Source organism: Leucoraja erinacea, chromosome 17 (assembly GCF_028641065.1).
Source record: "Leucoraja erinacea ecotype New England chromosome 17, Leri_hhj_1, whole genome shotgun sequence".
Taxonomy (NCBI): domain Eukaryota; kingdom Metazoa; phylum Chordata; class Chondrichthyes; order Rajiformes; family Rajidae; genus Leucoraja; species Leucoraja erinaceus.
The window spans coordinates 37,462,076-37,484,340 of record NC_073393.1 but is presented as its reverse complement, the minus strand read 5'-3'; the positions used below and the strand labels follow the sequence as shown (position 1 = coordinate 37,484,340).

Below are 22,265 nucleotides of genomic sequence, written 5' to 3'. Positions count from 1 at the left end.
CCCTTAAAATAAAAAACTGCGATTCCTATGGATTATTTCCCCCATAGATAAATGGATTATATGGTAGTTTGTAAATCACTGTTTGTACCAAGTGCTTGGATACACCAACTGAAAGGCAATGTTGCATTTTTGGGGATAGGTTAGCAATTGAGATCGACAGACTCCCAGTTAATCTACATTTCCTCTACCCTGCTTCCTGTAAGGACTGCATTCTATTCTACCAATTTTTCAAACTCTGCACAATTTCAAGAAATGCAATATTTGCTCTTTTATCTCCTCTCTTTCTGCTCTCCAGGGGCACAAACACTTTCCAGATCTAACAATGTTGCATTTCTTCCAATTTAATTTAATGTGTTCAATACTTACAATGTTCTCTTTGTTTTGTTTTTTTACAGAGTGGCTCCATTCATTCTGCCAAGGTAATTGCCTGATGCTTTAATTTTCCTTCATAATTCTGCTCTAACCTGTCTTCAGCCCTCTACAATGACACTCAGTGTAGGATTGAGGAACAGAACATTATCCTTTATCGTGACACATCACAGCCACAAAGTGACTTCAATAATTTCAGATAGTCTTTGCATCTCATAATTCCTGCATTCAAAGTTTTTGTTTTTCTGGTCCATTAATTTCACATTTCTTTGAACTCGTATTTACACTCAACTCAGGTACCTTTATTATTCACCTACCTCCAGCACTTTCTTGTAGCTACAACTTTAATCACTGACTGCTCGAGCACAACATTAATCACTGACTCTTTTCCTGCAAAGCCTAGAATAAGCCTATACTCGATAACAATAATCCAGATTTGTTGTTTGTATCCAATTGTCCACTGCCATCACATGCATTTGCCTCTCTCACATGTTAGGTATATCTTCCATTAAGTACGCCATTCAGTAACATACAACACATGGCGCAGCTGGTAGAGTTGCTTCCTCACAGTGCCAGAGACCCAGGTTCGATCCCGATGTTGGGTGCTATCTATGTGCGAGCACACATGGGTTTCCTCTGGGTTCTGCGGTTGCCTCCCACATCCCAAAGACGTTGAGGTCGGTAGGTTAATTGGCTTCTGTAAATTGCCCCTGGTATGCATGAAGTGAATGAGAAAGTGGGATAACATAGATCTGGTATCAACATATCATCGATTGGCATGAACTCTGTGGGCTGAAGGGCCTGTTTCCACGCTGTTTCTTAACTAAACAAAATATGTCTTCCATATAGTCTTCAGTACATCACAGTAATTTAACATGCAAAATAGCAGACCATACTGGGATGGAGACACAGGAAGGGGTCAGATATTGCATGATAGAGATCATGTTGGAAAGCAGGCAGGGCCATAGGAAATACACAACATAAGACTAGTATCAATTTCCTTCATACATGAGTTCTGAACATTATCTTTCCATTCTTCAATCACAATTGAATAAGCAACATATCAAATGATTCCAACTTAACAATCATTATTTTTTATTACCATCATTATTTCAACTATGCAGTGTCACCACCATTCTAAAATTATATTTTGGCACCTTCATACTTTTAACTAATTTTAAATAGTAGTCTATTAGTAAGTAGTCTAATTGTAATTGATTAAACACAATGACATTATTCTATAGATAAAGGATTTGCACATTCTTTGGAATTAATGAACAATACCAAGTTCTCTCAATCCAGGATAATATGTGCCCAGAAATTATATAGGACCCATTTAGGTGCATCAAAATAATGTTGCATGCAACAATGGAGCCAAATCTGGCCTCCACAAATAAACGTTTAAGTGAATATGAAGTTCTTTGAGGTACAATGTTTTATTTGTTGCTATGAATGGCGTGGCGAGTCTACAATTACATGTTTCCCTGGGAAATGTATGAAAAGCTTAGTCAATGCATCGCTGATCACAGGTCAGATGGTTAGACCTCTCAGGATCTCTCTACATGGCAGCCACAGGCCAACTCCAAGGACGTTTCAGTGGAAGGGCATTATGGCCATCATTTGTGTGTACATCGATCTCCAAAAGCCTTGAGGTATATGATGACCAGTGAGACAGCAATTGCAGCATCTTGCAATAAGGTGCATATAATAAAAGCTGCCAAATATTGGATGATTCTGAATCATTGTTTTCAGAATAATGATCTGAAAAATATTTTGGTCATTCAAAGATGTTAGCATCCATTCTTGTGGCAGGCAATTAGATGTCCAAAAAAGAAGAAAGCAGTTAAAAGGAAAAAAAATTACTCACTGCAGAGGATGGATGAAGAAGACGTCTGCAGAGTTAAAATAGACCCATCTGCACGAACAATATTTACTCGGAACGCCAATCGTGCACGAGTGCTTTTCTTTTTGGATCCTGCAATGCCAATACGTGCTTCAACATCAGCATTCCTGAGCTTTAATATTCCCACACAGTCAACTCTGCAAGCAAAAAACAGTTACATCATTTATAGCGATTCTGTTCAAACTCATAATAATTTACATAAGTCTTCCGATTCAAAGCCATTCGTTTTTTCTTTAATCAACAGCCATTTTGTATGTATGAAAGTCCCTTACACCATGTTCTAAATCATTTAATAAATGGTATTGGAAAAACAAATTAAAACAGGAAATTACAAAAACATTCAGGATGTCCGACTGCATCTGTGGAATGTGAAAGTCAACTTTCCCTGGGAAAACAGGGCAGTTTTAAGTTGCAGAAAGAGTTGGGGTGGTAAGGATAGATCAAAGGAAATACCAGCTTTGCCAAAGTGATTCCATGGTTCACAAAGCAGCCTGGTTAATAGATTAATGAGGCCAGTTAGAAAGAACACAAATAGAGGGACACGTAAAAGCTGTTAAAACTACGATAGAATTGTTGCTGAGACCTGAAGCCTCTTCTCACTTTTAGAAATGCTCTGAAGATTAGGTAGTATCCGTGCAGAGAGAAAAATAAAGTTAATATTACAGATGAACAGCAGAAATAGCTTGTTCCTATACAAACAGAAAAAGGAAATTGCCTAATATTGTCGCAAAGTAATATGCGTACCTAATATTGCAGTCTGCAGTGACCATCTTAATCTTCCAGTTACTTGTTACTTCAATTCTCCTTTCAGTCCCACTTTGACCTATCTGTATACATTTCCAGCATTCTTCATTTTGTTCTCTCTACCAGCTGATCTGTGCATTTCACAGTTTTCACATCTTCCTTTGTTGGTTTTCCCTCTTTCTAACTATTCTCATTAATCTGTCAACTACAAGTCTTAATAAATAATGTTTCAATGTGGCATGCATGACTTTCCCCTGTCAAATATACTACGTTTCTCCTATTCATTGCTCCTCTTCATTGTTTGGGTGGGAATTGCAACCTTCACGTGGTCCACCCTGTTTTGACTAATGCAATCAACCTGACGTGCACAAACAAAAGATCAAATAGAACAAGTTGATCTACAACTTTAGGCTGTGCACGCCATAGACAAGAAAAAGATTCATTGCTTGTCCTATTCACTCTCTCTGCCACTTAAAAGTATCTTGTTTTCTCACGTTTCCTGCGATGATTCTTCAATTTCAGAACTTAATCTTGTTTCTCTTTCCATTGAAGTTGCCTGATCTACCAAGTGTTTCAAGTATTTTTAGTTTTATTGCAAATATCCATATGTCTAGTATATGTTTAGATTTATTTTTAATTACAGTAAACCCTCGTTTTAAAGGACCCGTTTTTAACGGATTTTGGTTATAGCAGACGGACCTGCCGGCGCCATCCCGACTCGCATGGCCTCCCCAGCCTCGACTTCCGACGTTATCCCCGGTTCACAAGGTGCAACAGTGACCTCTTCTTCGCCCATTGCGTGATTTGGTTAGCGCAGCTGTTGTTGCGGCTTGCGTTTAGCCTCTGGGGACAGTGCTTCCTTCAGGCCTCAGCTACCGGCTGGACGCACTTGGTCGCGGTGGGGCTCCCTCCCCTCAACAGCTGCTGCTTCTTCTTCTCCCTTCACTTTGTCTGTTCCGCCGCTCTCCCACCGCCTTCTCCCCCTTTCATTGTTCCAAAAGGAACCCCCTTCACTCTTCCCTCTCCACCAACATGCTTCCCATGGCACTTTCTCACACGACCACAGGAGATGTAAAACCTTTTTCCTTCCATTCTCGTGAACCAATTAGCGAACTACTCACAGGAATACAAGAAAATAGTGACAGGAGTAGACCATCAGCCCCCAAACCTCAATATGATCACAGCTGATTAATACTGGCCTCAACTCCTCTTCCGTGTCGGGTCCCTATTGAGCTCAATTCCTCAATCTTTCAAATAGTTATCTGCATTCACCTTTGACATATCTAATGATCTGGCCTTCACCATCCCTAGGTACAGATAATCCCACAGATTCACTGTCTTCTGAAATAAAACATTTCTACGCTTATCCGTTTTAATGATCGGCTCCTTATTCGCGACTCTCAGAGTTGTGAAGACATCTTAATATCTACCCTATCAAAACCTCTTAGGATCCTCCTATACTCCAACTTCCTCCAATACCTTGGGCCCTTAATTAATGCAACAGCCTCTTACATGCCATTTTGTTAAACCCCTTTCAGAATTCTAAATACATATCTACATGTCTCTCTCTATCAACCATCTCTGTCACATCCTCAAAGAGCAAATTTGTCAAACATGATTTATCTGAAAACATGATTTGTCAGAAGAAGGGTCCCAACCCTTTTCTCCAGAGATGCTGCGGATAGGGTGAACAGTTTTAAATATCTGGGAGTCCACATCTCCGAGGATATGACATGGGCATCACACGCCTCAGCACTCGTGAGTAAGGCAAGGCAGCGCCTTTACCACCTCAGGCAATTGAGGAAATTCAGAGTGCCTCCAAGGATCCTCCAGTGCTTCTACGCAGCGGCGGTGGAAAGCATCTTGTCCGGGAACATTACCATCTGGTTTGGGAATTGCTCTGCCAAGGACAAGAAGGCTCTGCAGAGAGTAGTGCGTTCGGCCGAACGCACTATGGGAACTTCACTTGCCCCCCTGCAGGAACTATACATCAGGTGCAACTCCAGAGCCAACAATATCATGAGAGACCCCTTCCACCCCTGCAACGGACTGTTCCAGCTGCTACGGTCAGGCAAACGCCTCCGTTGCCATGCGGTGAGAACGGAGAGGTTGAGAAGGAGTTTCTTCCAAGAGGCCATTCGGACTGTAAACTCCTATCTCACCAGGGACTAACTCTACTGAACGTTTTTCCTTCCATTATTTATTATGTAAAAGAATATGTGAGTTATGATTGTGTTTATAGTTTGTTTGGTTGTTTGGTCGTTTGTCTTTTGCACAAAAGTCTGCGAGCATTGTCACTTTAATTTCACTGCACATCTCGTATGTGCATGTGACAAATAAACTTGACTTGACTTGACTGACCCGCTGTGTTACTCCAGCATTTTGTGTCTATCTTCAGTGTAAACCAACATCTGCAATTCCTTCCTACATATCTTTTGTCAAGATTAGATTTGATTATACACAGCTATTCTAAATGATTAGTGTTTTCTTCTTTAATTATTGATTCTAGCCTCTTGCCAACAATTGATGTTAACTTAATGGGCCAAAAGCTCCCCAGCTTCTGTCCTCCTTCTGTTTGAACAAGGAAGTCATGCTGACTGTTTTACGATCTTCTGGTATCCTTACAGAATGCAGTGAGCTTTGAAATTGTGGAATAATCTCTGTAGTCACTTGCTTTAAAACCCTCGCCTGCATCAGGACTCGACTATGTGTCCGCCATTGGCTCTGTCCGTTTTTCTGATGTTTTATTCCTTGTGACTGGGATTTTTACAGTTGATTCATCTGGATATGCAAACAGCAGTTGACCAGTAAGTTAATTGGCAACTGTAAATTGCAGCTGGATGAGCAGCAGAATCTAGGACAAATGTTGGGGTTGTTGGGCCTTAATGGGCCTGTCCCACTTACGCAATCTTTTTCGGCGACTTGCCGGCACCCGTCATAGTCGCAGCAGGTTTCTGAAAATTTTCAACGTTGAAAATTCAGCTGCGACACGAACAAGACGCGATTCTTTGGGCCACTACTCACGACCATACATGCTTCACCCTAGGATGCCAGGGTGTCGCCTGTATGGTCGTGAGTAGTCTCCTCAGTCGCCCAAAGAGTCGCAGCGTCTTTCTGGTTGCTGCTGAATTTTCAACGTTGAAAATTTTCGGCAACCTATGACGGGTGCCGGTAGTCGCTGAAAAAGTTGCGTAAGTGGAACAGGCACATAAAGCTGTTCTCTAGTATTTGTAATTCCTACCCCGGAAAAAGAGACTGATTATTTACCCTATCTATGCCTCTCATAATTGTATAAACATCTATCTGGTCTCCCCTCAACCTCTGCCTCTCCAGAGTAAACATTCCAAGTTTGTCCGACTTCTCCTTATAACTAACACTCTCCAATTGAGAAACCTCTGGATGACCTTCTTCAAAGTCTCTACCTCCTTCTTGTAATGCGGTGATCAGAAGAGCACTCAAATGACCAGATTTCTGAACACCACAGTTTTATACAGCAGCAACGTGACTTCCTGACTTTTATAGTCAATGCCCCAGCTGAGAAATGCAAGCATGTGTACACCTTTTTTTTACCATGTGTTTCACCTCACTTTCAGGGAGATATGAATTTTCATCCCATGATCGATCTGTACATAAACGCTCCTAAGGTTCCTGTCATTTACTGCACAATTTGTTCTTATGCTTGTTATCCCAAAGTACAACATCTCACACTTGTCTGGATTAAACTCCATCTGCTATCTTTAAAACTAATCTATATCCTACTGTATTATTTGACAACGATTTCTTGCAAATTTACAAATCTGATTCTCTACATGTTCGTCCAAGTCATTTATATTTAGCACAAATAATAGAAGTTCCAGCATTGTTCCCTGTGGAACACCATTGATCACAGACCACCAGTCACAGAAACACCAATATCCCAGTATCTGTTTTGAATTCTAATGTCAATATCTATGGCCAAGCCAGTTTTTAAACTAATCTACAAAGTCAACAATGTATCAGGTTCCAACTAGCCTAGATTTTGTAGATAGTTTGCTTTTAAGTCAATCATCAGTAAATCTATTTCATGAAGAAATTTACAAATTATCATTCGTTGTAAAATAACTTACGGTGAAAATCAGACATCACCCAATAGTAGAGTGTCATAATCAATTTCTCCTCCAACATCATTACCAACTGCAATTCTGGCTTAAAAATCATTTTCTACTTAATGCATGAGGTAAACCCAATCAGCACAATGTAGAGATCAAACTCCGAATCTCCTCTGATTCTATTGCTCGATATCTTTGTTTTTGCCACCTCAGATAATAAGCAACACAATATCTAAACTCAATATTCAGATAGTCTTATGCTTAATATGATAAGTTTCCATATGTTCTATTCATTTTTCAGAAAAGAGATTAGTCACTTCAGCAGATTTTAATACTCACGCTAATGTCATGTTACTTCCAGGCTCCAAGTTGACCTCAATCACAGTTGTTCCTTCAATATCCACCTCCTTGCAAGGAGTAGTATTTCGCCCAGTGACTTTGCATGCTTGGTAAAAACCATGAGGTTTGACTCGGCCAGAATCATTACCAACAAAAATCTGTAGGACTGCCGGTTCACTGTAACCTTCCAACTAAAAGAAGATAAGAGCTTAGAATATGTAATTTTCTCTCTAATACGTGGAAGTTCTTACTTATATGTAGAATTTTAACCATTAATAACCCTTAAGTACAAAATAAACAAATATGTATCTTTTGATATATTTATGCAATGTGAATATTAATTGTATAGGACATGATGCGCATGGTGGCATAGCGGTAGAGTTGTTGCCTAAAAGTGCCAGAGACCAGGGTTTGATCCTGACTATGGGTGCTTGTCTGTACGGGGTTTGCATGTTCATCCCCAGGACCTGCAATGGTATTTCCCCACACACCAAAGGTATATAGGTTTGTAGGTCATTTGGCTTGGTATAACTGTAAATTGTCCAAAGTGCGCAGGGATTGTTGGTCAGCACGGACTCGGTGGGCTAAAGGGTCTATTTCCATGCTGTATTTCTAAACTAAACTAATTTCAAATATTGAAATTCAGAAATATGATAATCAATGTTATCTATGTATTAACAGGAAGAAACCTGCGTGAGTGGAAGAACTGGAATCTCACATCTACCCGTTTAGGCCAAGCTATTGGCTATCTCCTGCCCCATCCCTGAAAGGATCTTCAGTTACTACACTGGCTTTATTAACCCCCTGAGAACCCACAAAATCAGAATGGAAGCAAGTCATCCTCGGTCATAAAGAAGTGCCTAAGGAGAAGAACTGAAATTCAAAAAGTCAAACCTTTTGAAATAGATACATAAAATGAAATTTAATGAAGATATAGTGATACATCTTTGCACAAGTTTTTGGAAGATCGCGTTACCTAAATGCAAATTGAACGGCACATTTTAAAAAGGACACATAACCCAAAGATATATTTACAGGACTAGTGAGAAGGCTGTTAAAAGAACGTGGTTGGTTTTGAAAGAGTACAAAAAACTATGAAGTTACACTAAAGTTACACTCAACCTTTTACAATCATTAGTAGGATCCTAGTAGAGGGTTTGTGGACATGCCACTTTAGGAAGCTTTATTTGAATAGTTAATTCAAATAGCCAGAGAGGAAAGTCAAACCTATTGTGGCAACACTAGAAAACAGAGGGTTGTTCGCTTTAGAGCTCAGATAGATAATGAATCGAGAGAATATTTAATGGTAATATTCTAATTCACAATGAGTTTTAGTGGAGAAAAAGGAGAAAAATTAATCTTGTACCACTAAGGTTAGCGACCAGAGGACATGTTTATTAATATGCAGAAGAACTTCAGGTACAGTGAAGCTAGATCTGGAAAGTTATCGTTGAGAGGATTTTTGAACCAATTAATACTTTCAGTTGAGGATTGGGCAAAAAATTCAAGAAAAGCAGTGAGAAAGCAGTATGCTCGAGCATAAATAATTAAATTTAACTTTTTCAAATTAAATCTGTATCCATATGATTTCATAGGATTTTAAGATTTTGAAAACAACCTTTGTGCCCTTAGAAAATAGATAACCTTAACAACCAATGTTATTTATTTTCACTACTGGTCAACACCCACCAGAGCACCCCCACCCCAAACATGTTCTTTAAGATGGAGTCTGTTTCTTAAATCACTGCAATCTACCTGGCGAAGATACTCCCACAATGCAATTAAATAGCAAGTTTCCAATTGTGATTCAACAATAATGAATGGTTGGTGATACAGGATTAAACGCTACAAGTTCAAGACGGGTGAGTATGCAATTTGGAAGTTATTGAAAAGGGAAAAAACAAATTGAAGTTGCTGGATACTGGATTAAACAGAAATGAAAAACAAATGCTTATGATATGAAATAAAGGTCATAGCTTTGAAAAGTTTAACTTGGTTTCTCTCTCTACAAATGCTGCAAGACCAAATGAGTATTTCTTACTTTTCTGTTTTTATTGTGGATATTGCCATGCCGTTGTCTTTGCAGATGGTAGAGGCCTGGTGGATTGATTCAATAGATTATACATACAGCTATCAAAATATGTGGTGGTAATGAGGAAGTGAATGTTTAAGCTATCGATAAGTACCAATTAAACAGACTAATTATCCTGAATACTATTCAGCTTTTGCATCATGTATAAACAATTTGTTTTTGTTTACTGACAGCAATTCCTTTCAAAGTCAGGGAAGACTATTACCTTCACTGTTGGAAAACCTTGCTGTGTCCGATCTTTCACAGAGCCACGGCTACCTTCCGTCAAGTACCGTGCCCTGTGTTGTGTCTCAGGTTGTACCAGTACTTTCAGTTCTTTGCCCTCAACTTTACCAGGATAGTGAGCACATAGTGTTGGGCACTTCTTTAAAGAAGTTTTTGGTGGTTCTGTTGTTCTGTGAAACATCAAAAATACCCATCGCAAAATTATTTGATTGAAATAAAATGCATCTTATAACCAGGTTTATGTACTTTTTAATAATGTACTTTGTAATAATGCTTTATGTACTTTCTGTTAAACTTCTCAATTTTCAATTTATCTTATATTTTGCTAGGACATTTCTCTGACCAAGAATAGGAAGCAAAGCATAAAATATTCCTTCACCCTAGATCTGCTAATTTGTTAAATACCGGGAGTGATTTATCTGCCAAACGCATAACATGACAGAAAACAGGTGGAGATTTGGTAACATAGATCTACGCAGAGAGCTTATAGGTCCATCTATGCTGCTGAATCAAAGGCAATGCAAGATGTTCTACAAAAACTCAAGGGGTACCTCTTAAAATGCAGAGCAGCGCCCTGTGGTTTATTTAATTTGTCCACCTACATTTTGGATCATAAACTTACCAGTTAATTGTATATCAACCTAACTTTCTATGTGAGGAAGATCCAAATAACAATTGTTAACAATTTTTGACAATATTTTGTGCATGCTTTATCTTCCTTTGCACGGTATGACTTGTCTACTCCTTGACCTCAATCAAACTGGCTGATCAATCCCACTAGGATGTTCATTGTAATAAATCAGGAGACTTCACATCACATTATTAGTATTATTGATAATTACCACCTAGAGCATCCTGGACAAGAACATGCCATTGGCCATTCTGTAATGAACACTTACTTCATTCCATATCCCATTTACACAATGAAATGTTCAACCATATAATGGTCTGTTTATGTATATTGGTAAAATGGCTAATCTGTAATCATATAAATCAACGGATGCCATTAAAAGTTTAAGGTAATCTGTATAATGTAGTCTGACCAATTTAGCACAATAGAAATAAAAGTAAAATTTTGAAAACTACATATATAAAACTGAAGTATCAGTTGAGCTTTATAAGATCATTATTTTGAATTGAGGATCATTTATATTTATCATACTAAACTGATAAAAGCTCTCAAAATGGAATTACACTGGCAGTACGAATGGGGTAATCGCTAAATGTAAGATTACTGTTTATTGTAAACAGTTAAGTTATTTGGCCCAATGTTTTTCTTCATATAATAAAACTCAGAGTTGTACAGTATCAAATACAGAAACCTCAGTAGTGGCAGATCATGTAGTGTAAATGACATTAAACGCTGTAACTGCAAATTTTAGACAATTTAATTATACCGCCTGATTGCCAAGACATTACGTTCTTGAAAACATTTTCTACAGGTGTATTTCTGTATGATATGAATGTCAGTTTCTATTGCTTTCAAGGTCATGCTTGTTAATCCACCCTTCCCCTGTTCTCCCAAGACTGTCATCTCTCAAAATCCCTGAAACTGTCCTTTTGGAATTAATTAAATGATTTACGTTGAGACGAAAGTGATATCCAACGGAACTTTCAACTTCAATCATGACAAAATTCAGATGGGACATGGGGAGGCACTTAAGAGCCTTTTGCCATTCAACTTAAACTGAATTCGTCGGGAAATTGAATATGGGAGCCTTGAATATATTGGAAGACTGTAACATAGCAGACCTCCGAAATGATAGTGAGCTTTGTTCAGTGCAATCTTTTTCTCAGTGCAAGTGTCCTCCCAAATGGATGGCTGACATTCATTGCGTTTTCAAGAATGGGCCAGAAGTGATATTGCACTTTACAATTGCGCCATTGTGACCAATGGGATTTATTTTACTTATGTAAAAACTTATGAGAAAATCATAAAATCATCAGTGAAGTCACGGAACTGTTTTCCTCCCTGCAGTACAAAAAGCTACAATTTTAAATTTTATCATTGAGATGCTTCAAAATAAGTTTTATGATAAATAATAAAATATTTTTTATCTCATTTGTTCACTTTGATACGAAACATTTTTTTTTCCACAACTTTTTTCTGCTAATTAATTTTGAGTTCATTGTTAAGTTCCTGAGACGATTTTAATTCTACACCAAAATTGCTTTTAAAGACCAAAGAAATAACTTGGAAACTCATCACTGGTTTTAACTATACCCAAAGTAGTGGCTACCACTGTTTATCGTGAAAACACAATGACAGTGCATGCAACAAACATCCCTACTACTTCTAACATAAATGCAGCAGTAAACAATTCTAATCTCATTTTTATTCACCTATCAAATTCCAAACACCGACCTGTATTGTAAAGTGCACAATTTTGTATTGATCCAACCATATCCTAATATTTCTACTGCCATTATTTTCGAATTGGGACTTAAAACTGCATACTAATATCAAGCTAATTTGCAGTTCATTAAATGTGTAAAAAAAAATTGATTGGACGTGATAAATGCTAAGTGAAGCTTACAGCAATACTCTACAATGTAAGTGTTCTTTCAGATTAACCAAAGGTATAAGTATTTAAAAGTTTTTTATTTTGCTTCATATTCCAACCATAACCAATCCAAATGCTTAACGATAAATTTTTGTGATAATTTTTAATTATAAAATATAAGTTTAGCTACATTTATGGTAATGGGAACCCCATTACAACAATGAGGTTCCCATTATCATAAATGTAGCTAAAATGTCCGGATTATGCTCATGGTACTAAGCAGAATAGTTAGCTCCAGCCTTTGAGAGTACTCTTGATTTCAGCTTAGTTGATTTATGAAAACTTCAATCATGTGTCTGCTTAGATACTTACATTTTATTGTGATATCTATTATTTTATTCTAAATTATAAATCCAGCACAAATTCTTAATTGATGCTATACTTGATGAGGGTCTGGAAATATGTAAACTTCTCAAATTTAAATTCATCAAATTAACCCATTAATAACGGTTAAATTGCACAATAGCAAATATATAAGAAAGGAAAATATTACTTAAACACAAACATTTAAGATAAAGTGACACAAATATAAATTAATATTTTGGTAACTTATTACCGTAAATGCTACAAATTAATAAGTAACTACTTAGTCTTAGTGCCACTGCACAGAAGATTATGGGGTAGTAATTTCAGAAGGGACTCGTAGAACAGTTGTTTTTTTTACCCGGGGAGTGGCTAAAATGTGATGCACACTGCCTGAAGGGTTGGTGGAAGGTGTTCTCATAGATTTAAGAATTATAGAGATTAAATGCTGGCATGAAAGTCTACAGGTTGAGCGTTAGAAAATAGTATTAATGCAGAGAGGAGCCCGATGCCAATATGGACATAGTACGCCAAAAGTTTGTTTCCATGCTGTATCACTCTAAGACTCTATCACAGGTGAACATTCATAGACTGGCAAGGAAATGAATAACTAACTTGATGGCACCAAGAATGCAAAGATAATTTTAATGAATTAACTATGAAGATGCGATTGTGATCCTGGAATAATAATTCCTGCAACCATTGCTGTTATAGGTGTATATTAAACATATGGCAGAAGAGATCATTAAAAAACCTCTCTGACCTCTTAATCAGGATTAGTCACTAATAGTTAGAAAGGCCAACGTGGATAGGGTTCGATTGAGGGTCAACAGGATGAGGACTGTTAGTTAATGTTAAGAAATCCTGAGTTGTAAGGCTTTAGCAAGAAAAAAATAGAAATGTGATATGAATGAGAATTAAATGTCTCAAAGAGGAATATCACAGCATTACGATCTGGGGATGCTGCATATGATATTGTTAGTGTTGCTGAAAAGATAACTGGGATTTCATGAATTCAACACGAGTTGAGGAAATAATCATTTGCTTTTAGAAATAGGCTCCCAATTTTGAATATTATATACATTTCGGAGCATTCTGTGGAAACTGGGGTTGGAGGGAGTCCAAAGGGCTAATAGCATTGAAATTAATACATGGGCTTAAGTACCATCACTCTGCAAATTTATGGAAATTAGAAATAGTTGAATTGGCAAAGAAAAACGTTGAGGTGAAAGCATTTAAATATTTAAGATCTTAATAATGAAAAATGGGCTTCACAAACATGCTTAATTCCAATACAAATCCAGCACAAAAAATGTCAGCTTACATAGCAGACATGTAATTTTGTTGGAAACGTGGAGATGCAGTGACAATGATTACAATTTTTACCTGAAAGAACTGCTGCTGGTATGAAAAAAAGTAAAGCCTCTGACTTTTATAAATGAGTTGATGGATGAAAAAGATCATTTTTAGTCCTGTAAAATGTTATGTTTCTCAGGACTTTTGAACGTTTTTGGGAGCCGAGCCAAGGAAGGTTGACTAATTACTTCTAGCACCACAAAATGGATAAACAAGGTCTACAGCAGCTCATATGATTCGCTTGGCAAGTTTCAGACAACTTTAAAGGAGTGAAATGTGTACTTTTATGAGTTTGTCTCCAGGACCTAATATGACTAATGTGGATGACATTGCATTGTTGAACATTAGAATTGGTTTGTTCGTCTTTTCAAATGATAGATTTTGTCTGTGAATACAACATACAAGGAATATAGCAATCACTTTCAGATTCAAATCCAAGTTTGCAACACTTGATACCAGACGATTTAAAGCTGGTATAAATATACCAAAAGGATGCATCTCAATTCTCAAGTTCAACTAAAAAAAAGTTTCAACACAGGTTTAAAATAAATAACGAGACAAGCAACATTATATCTAAGAACAGTATCAATATAATGAAGGTGCCTCTTTTTAAAACACATGGCAGGTCAATGGGAATTCTAAACTATCAAACTGCACCAGCCTTTATCTTCTATTAATAGCACCACTAACCTTATGGATGACATAAAAGCATGCAATTCCTTCATAGTCAGGACACTTGCTTCATCTATCTATAAAACTTAATTTACCTCAACAATAGATGGTTTTCAATGTAGTTATCCAAAGTTCAAAAAACTTTGGACCTTACTCTGTGGATCATTAGTTTGGCACTGAACCACACAGCCCAGGAAGATCCCTCGTTTTTAATGAGATAGGAGATCTCACTTGGCAGCAGTAGAATGCCACAGTTGGCTTCGCTGCCCCTGGGATAAACAAAGGAAATAAGTAGGTAAATATGTAGTGAAAAAACTGATCAGAGATCTATCTCCTGGAAACGTGAATGATCCATTTTGTAAATTGTTCTGTGGATATAGAGAGAGGAGAGAATTGGGTATGACTTCCCCAGGCTACACCCAACATCATTTCATAAAATTGCCTGTTTATTTTGACTATCATAGGTCTTGATTTAAGAATGCTGGTTTAAATGAGATATTACAGGGGCACTGGCTTCCTAAAAAATATATGCTAAATAGTTTTCCATTTTAAGTGTAAAGACTGAGGACATAATTATCTAAGAATATCTATTATTATTATCATGTGTATAATCAGAAGTTACCGTCTCCAATATATAAAGAAAGAAGTATAGATAGTTTAGAGGAAAGCACAAAATAATTAGCAGAATGGGAAATAAGATAAAAGAGGGACATATATACCCAAGGAGGTCAGATTAAACAGTTTTTGGGGGGCTACAAAGGGATATTACCTTTATCTATAAAGACCTTTTAGATGTATTCTTCCAAAGGCAGATATTTTAATTTCTTTTTTCAGAATATGTTGCTAATTGAATAGATGAGATAGAAAGAAAATTCTATCGATTTTGCAAAGGAAAAAATGCATTTGTAAATTTCAGTAAATATTGTGTGGGTTTATCCAAATACTACCTTAAAAGTTCACATAAAATTTTTAAAAAACTATACCAACCCATTGATTCCCTTTGAGCTGTTTTTGCCTTCTGAGACGAGTTGAGAAAGTACATAATGGGGTCCTTTTGCACTGTCTGCATCAAAGACATCCATATTTGACTCTTCATCATCCACACGCACAAATCCAGGCCGTTGTTTAGGTGAACGTTTTCGTGATTTCCGTGGTACTGTTGTGTTGTCGTTATAGGAACTAGAACTCATGATGCTGTAGTTAGAGCCCGATTCATCCATCCAAATATTATTGCTCTGTTCCGAGTCACCTGCATCATCCTGACAAGACATCCTGCTGTCATCCAGCAAATCTTCAGGTGGTGGAGAGATGTTGAGGACTGTTCTCCTTTTGGGGGTGGACTGTAGCTGTGGGGCATTACTTAACTGGTTTTCATAGCTCAGTAATTCACTTACCCCATGAGCACTTACCCCCTGTTCTGGAGTGCAGCTATCTACTTGCATAGATGTGTTGTCAGTTACTGAGGTAGAATGCATGCTAGGTTTGGAAGATGGGGTGAAGGTGTTGCTTTGACCACCGCTGGAGGAGACATCTGTGGTATGTACAATCCACATGTAAATATATATTTTAAATGCGAGTTAGCTAGCATTGTTGTTGTGTTTTGTTTAATTGTTCACAAAGCTTCAATTCAATGTATAAAGTTCTAAGAAATAATAAAATTATATAAAATTATGCTTAGTTTATTTCAAATACTTGGATACCAGTCAGAATAAAGGGGAAAAAAACGTTGGTATGTTATTATTTACTTGGGGTTGTTCATAACCAAGCAGCGAAAATTTAAATAATCTTCTGACCTACAAAGCAAAGAACTGCAAATTGAATTGCAAATCCTCAGTTTGACAGGCAGGTTCCTGAAACTAAAATGAAAAAGATAATTAAGCTAATCTTGAAATTATAATTTCTATGCATTCTTAAAAGTCAATTAAAAAGATTATATAAATACTAATCAACTGAATAGGTGTATGATAAACATAACAGGAGTAGACGCATGCACTTCTCTATGATACAGCTGACAAGGGACTATCAAAAACCATATGGAGAATTATTGTGACCCAAACTATACTTCACGTGATCTTAAATTGGTTTCCATTCGGCAGAGGTCACCAAATTATCATAAATATGTTTATACAAGGTAATGTGGTAAAATTATTTGATCTGAAAACAGGCTTCAAAGGCAGTGCAAAGCAGATAAAGTATCTAAGAGTTTAAGAAGGAACTGCAGGTGCTGGAAAATCGAAGGTACACAAAAAAGCTGGAGAAACTCAGCGGGTGCAGCAGCATCTATGGAGCGAAGGAAATAGGCAACGTTTCGGGCCGAAACCCTTCTTCAGACTGATGGGGGGGTGGGGTGGCGGGGAGAAGAAAGGGAAAAGGAGGAGGAGCCCGAAGGCTGGGGGATGGGAGGAGGCAGCAGGAGGGCTGAGGAAGGGGAGGATCTGCCAGTACTGAAAGCAAAACAGCTCTAAGTCTGTTGCACATTATGGTAAATGAACAACTTTATTTATAACAGCATTTTACCTAAAGCATAGCAGATATATTAGGCAGATGCCAAACGTTTAACTTAGCCTACGCCCATCCTCCTCTATTGCAAGAAAAAAATGTGGAAATCTGATAAATCAATAAAATAATCAAATTGGCATAATTTGTAATAGCCACTTGAAAAACAGCATTTTCCGTTTTTTCCATTTAGTTTTGAATACAAAATGCATTATTTGAAGCCACTTTATTGGACCATGGTCTTAAACACATTTTTTAAAAATCCTAATTTATTTCTAACCACCCAACCCCACCTTCTCAACAGTTAAAATATCTGAAATGCAGTCACTATTGTAATGCAAAGTCATTGAACCTCCTTTGCCAAGTCCTCAAAGGCCCTTCCAGAACAGACAACAAACTTCTTAGCTATTACAGATCCTCAAGTAGCTGCTGAATGTTATTTGTTTGGAATACATATATCATATTAGTGGTTCAAGGACATTGGGGCTACATCCAGTTGTGGTGCAGTATTTCAGTTTTGTGGAATTAATAATAAACATTGCCTTCTTATTTGATGAGTGGATCTTTATGTTCCCTGGTTCTGGACTCCATCCAGGAGTCTGTGCTTCCAGAAGAACAAAAAGCTCTTTGTAAATTCTTGATAGTGATTTCCTCCCACATCCCAAAGACGTGTGGGTTTGTAAATTAATTGGCTTCTGTAATTTGCCGAGTATGCAGCGAGTGGATGCAAAAATGGGATAACATAGAACAAGTGTGTATGTGTGATCGATGGTTGGCATGGACTTGGTGGGCGGAAGGGCCTGTTTCCACACTATATCTCCAGATATATATTGATGATACAATGTCAATCTATGTCCTTCTTTTCCTTGGAAAGGGAATGTCCCCCCTTGAATAATCCAGTAATCTAATCAGAACGATTAGTAAAAGACACAATCCCCATATTTCCAATTTAAATTACTTTAACATTGTTCCCAGTACAAGCAGGCCATTAAAAGAAATCTGTGATTGAAATATGCAATAACTCTAAAATAAAAATACAAAATGTAGTGTAAAACAGTGTGTACTATACTTTTAAGGAGACATTTACAACCTATTGATCATATGAACAAAATCAGAACGTGAACATTTCTGGTCAACTGTTAGAAGTAAATTAGAGTATCCAAATCAAAAATTCAATACTTCTACTATTTTATAGTGTTAGTGGACTATTATACTACAACTTTACAGTACAATACTGTAATAGCTTGACTCCCTGACTGCCAAACTTATGATACCTCACTCAAATGGTCTCTCTTTATTTGCCTCACATAATGCATGCTACAACTTTGATATTTTTTCCCACCCTCAATAAGTCTTGACATTTTATTTTTCATCATTTTAACTTCTAGATCGGAATCCCAGACTTAACAGCTGAAAAAATGCCTTCTTTTATGTGTTATATATTATTAAGAAGCACTGAGAAACCACTGGAGCATTCCCTTATGATTTGTATCTTTGATGTTTTATTGGCTCAGTTATCAGATGACTATTTTACAATTGCCTGGATTCCATTATAATGTATTTTGAAATCAGCTATTATTGGAAGAATGCTATTTATTTAATAAATAGGATCGGCTCAGGATTATTTTTCCATAATTTCTTGGAAGTATTAACTGCAATGTGACACACTTTCTGAAAGCAAGAAAAATTCAGAGATTTGTTTTTTGATTCAAAGTAAGTATTTTAAATTAATTGATTTGGGAATATAGTGGCAACAAAATAAAGTGGCAACACGGCATTAAAAAAACGCAGAAATATTTGCTATCGAAAAGAACTTTCGCACACAATTTGTAATTAGTAACAATTCCAATTCATTTCAGAAATATAATTCTACTCCTCGTGGAAAATAAACACTGTCATGACACAATTTTAATATTATTAATTTTAAGGCAATATAAAATGTTAATGCTGAATTATAAACATACCACAATTATAATGCTGTAAAATATATACAATTAATTACCGTTAAAGAATTGGCTACTGAATATTTATATTATTTAATAATTTAGCTTAAACAACATTAGTAACATAGAGATTGGGATCAGAGCTAAAATACTGAATTATCCAATTACTGAAATAATTGGATAATTGGAAGATCTATGCACTGTAATGTAGACTAAATGCAATGCAACCTCCTGTACATTCAATGCTTAATTGCACTTGGTCTACATTACAGTGCATTGTTCTTTCAATGTTCTCCTCTATCAAGGACTGTTCACTTTTATTGTGGCCCAGTTTCAGAGAAGAAAAGGCACCACACCATAGCTTGATCTGGTCCTTCCTTAACATTCACAAGGATTGTGAAAGAGTTCACTGGATAATTATCAGAATTGAAAATCATTACTGATTTTTGACCCAACTCAAGGCCACTTGTTCAAATTTTTAATGAGGCCATTATGAAAGTCCATTTGGATCTAATGAAATCATGACGGACCTCTAAGCAACCATAATTAATTAAGATAGAAAATATTCAATGACTCAGAAAAAAATCTTAAATTTATCTATATTATTCTTTAATTACTTCAACAACTATGCACATCCCACTCCCCAAGGGATGCTTCTGACTACCAAATGCTGTATAACATACCCCAGTAGCTCTCATGAAAATTTGTAACAACTCTAATGCTGAACCAAACTTGACAGATGGGTCTCCCTGTCCACCCACTTATAGCACTCTTTCAAAATGGTCTACTGCCCTCATCTTTGAGTTTTCTACTAGCCACGCCATAGCAACAATCCTTGCTGCAACATCAGATACTGCTGTTTACTTTCTCTCTCTGAGCTCACTGTCAATTATGTTATTTTTTCTAAATTAGAATTTATGCTGCAAGTACATAATTTAAGCATGAATGCACAGGCTGGGTTCAAAATTCAACTGTGAATCACAAGACAAATCCTGAAGAAACACAAGCTGAAATTGGGACAATAAAATAACAGTAATTGGAAAAGTGATTAGTTTTAATATAAATATTTCTGAATAACAATAATTGACATCTGTGGCTCTCAAATATGATAGAATAATTTATTTTGACATTTATTTATTTATCTTAAGAAAGTGGCTGCAAATCAACAATTCAGATCTTTACTTTCTATTTTTAGTGATACGCTTTGATCTTTGCTGTCTTTTTTGCAGTAAAAATAGCAAAAATGAGGCCGTTTTGTATCAAAGGCAATTTGAAAAAGATGAGGAATATTAAATTGCAGTTTTAGAAAATAATGCTTGATTGTTAGATTTATAAAAACAATTCATATCAATTTTTTGACAAATAATTAAATATACACAAACTATACATGAATGATGAATGTATGAATGGAAGATAAAACTGCACCATGTCTGTCTCTAAATTGATGTTAGTCATTCACTAAATGATGCCACAAGAAAAAGAGTATGGAAAAATACCCATTGGTGCAAAAGAGCATGCTTGTTTGAATTGAGCCAAAGATTGGATGGAAACTATATTCAGCATATGTTTTTTTTAAATGCGTATGTGCCTAATGGTGATTATGTTGAACTAGAAATACATGGTACATACAGCACTGAAACCCATCCATTTAGCCCAATTAATCCATAAGCGTATTTGTCCTCTCCTCAACCCTCCCTTGTTATCACTATAATATAGCGCTTAATTTCCTTACCCCCTCATGTACTTAGCGAACTTTCCCATTAAGGTTTCTATTATTTCAACTGAGTTTCAGTGTAAAAAAGAACTTTGTTCAGAATTCCAGATTTAATTGCTTCTGAAATTCACAATGAAACAGTCAGCAAGTCAGGCAACATCTATAGAAAATGGAATAGAGTTAACGTTTCAAGTCAGTTTCAAGAAGGGTCTTTAACCTGAAATGCTGAGACTTTTATTTCTTTAAACAGATGCTGCCAAACCTGCTAAGTGCTTCCAGTAATCTCTGTTTTTACATCTTATTATACTCCAAATCTCTATAATATAATTTTAAAGATATCTATTAGGTCTCGCCACAAACTGCTTATTTTCAACAACAAAAAAATACTGAGACTATTTATCTTTTTCTGATATGGAAATCCTTTAATTCTGGTATCATATGTATCTTGCTACCAGAATGGTATACAGGTCTCCAAATTTGAACCCACAAAGATCAGAAAGAAAACAAGTTAACTCCCTAATTTTCAATTTGATCTGCCTTGTATTAAATCCTGATTTTTTAGTTTACTTTTATTTGAGTATTATTCCCATGACAATTCTTGGCAATGTGTATTTGCATTGTCAGATTCCTCTATTCACTTTCTTCATTCACACATTTATTTATTTTTCAACTAATGTGACCTCTAGCTTACTTAGCAAAAAAGATAAATGTGCTGAAATGTATTTACTATTTACCTGTACAGCTTTATAAATGCCTTCTTGGAAGTATTATTCCCTGCTCCAATCTTCCTGCCACACCTTCCAAATTTTGCCCACTCTATTTAAATATCCATTACCTAATTCTGCGAAGATACACCTATTTATTTGTGCATTCTGACAATTTTGCCATTCAAGATGGAAAAATTTTGGTTTCATTTAGCAGAGATTATTTGAATAAACGAAGAAGAGATTTGAAGCATTGCTGCAAAAGATTGTTTTAACTGTTCAGTATGATTCATTAAAATAAAATACTACTCGTCTGTTAAATATACATGAATGTTGAGAACATAGGATACAGAAAATGCATTCTATTTTCTTTCTTTCTCATAGTTATCCAGTTCCTTTTTAAATGTCACAATTGGTATCAATCCTTTTCTTCCAGCAGCACAGTTTAGATCCTAACTGGTTCTGTAAACAACATTTTCTTCATGTCACTTTTGGTTCTTTTGTAATTTCCTTCTTTGTACTCTGGTTCATGACCCTTCCACTAATGGCAGTATCTTCTCTCCATCTACTTATTCTTTAGAATCTTCACATTTTTAAATACCTTCATCTGATGCAGTTTCTATTACCTCTTTTCCAAGAACAACCCAAGTCCTCAAAGATGCCCATCAACACCTCGCTACAGCTTTCACATCTTTTCTAAAATCTGGTTCATAGAATATAGAAACATAGAAAGTAAGTGCAGGCGAAGGTCAT

General features: G+C 36.4%; 1 protein-coding gene across 1 annotated transcript in view; it reads right to left on the bottom strand.

The window, feature by feature from the left end:
* LOC129705416 (nuclear factor of activated T-cells 5-like) overlaps positions 1-22,265 on the bottom strand; it is a 129,397-nt gene that overhangs the window by 39,519 nt on the left and 67,613 nt on the right. The window contains exons 3-6 of the mRNA XM_055648971.1: positions 15,643-16,186; positions 9,741-9,930; positions 7,444-7,634; positions 2,237-2,409 (exon numbers count right to left, since the gene is read on the bottom strand). Coding sequence (XP_055504946.1) covers positions 2,237-2,409; positions 7,444-7,634; positions 9,741-9,930; positions 15,643-16,186 — 1,098 coding nt within the window. The remainder of the gene's footprint in view (positions 1-2,236; positions 2,410-7,443; positions 7,635-9,740; positions 9,931-15,642; positions 16,187-22,265) is intronic.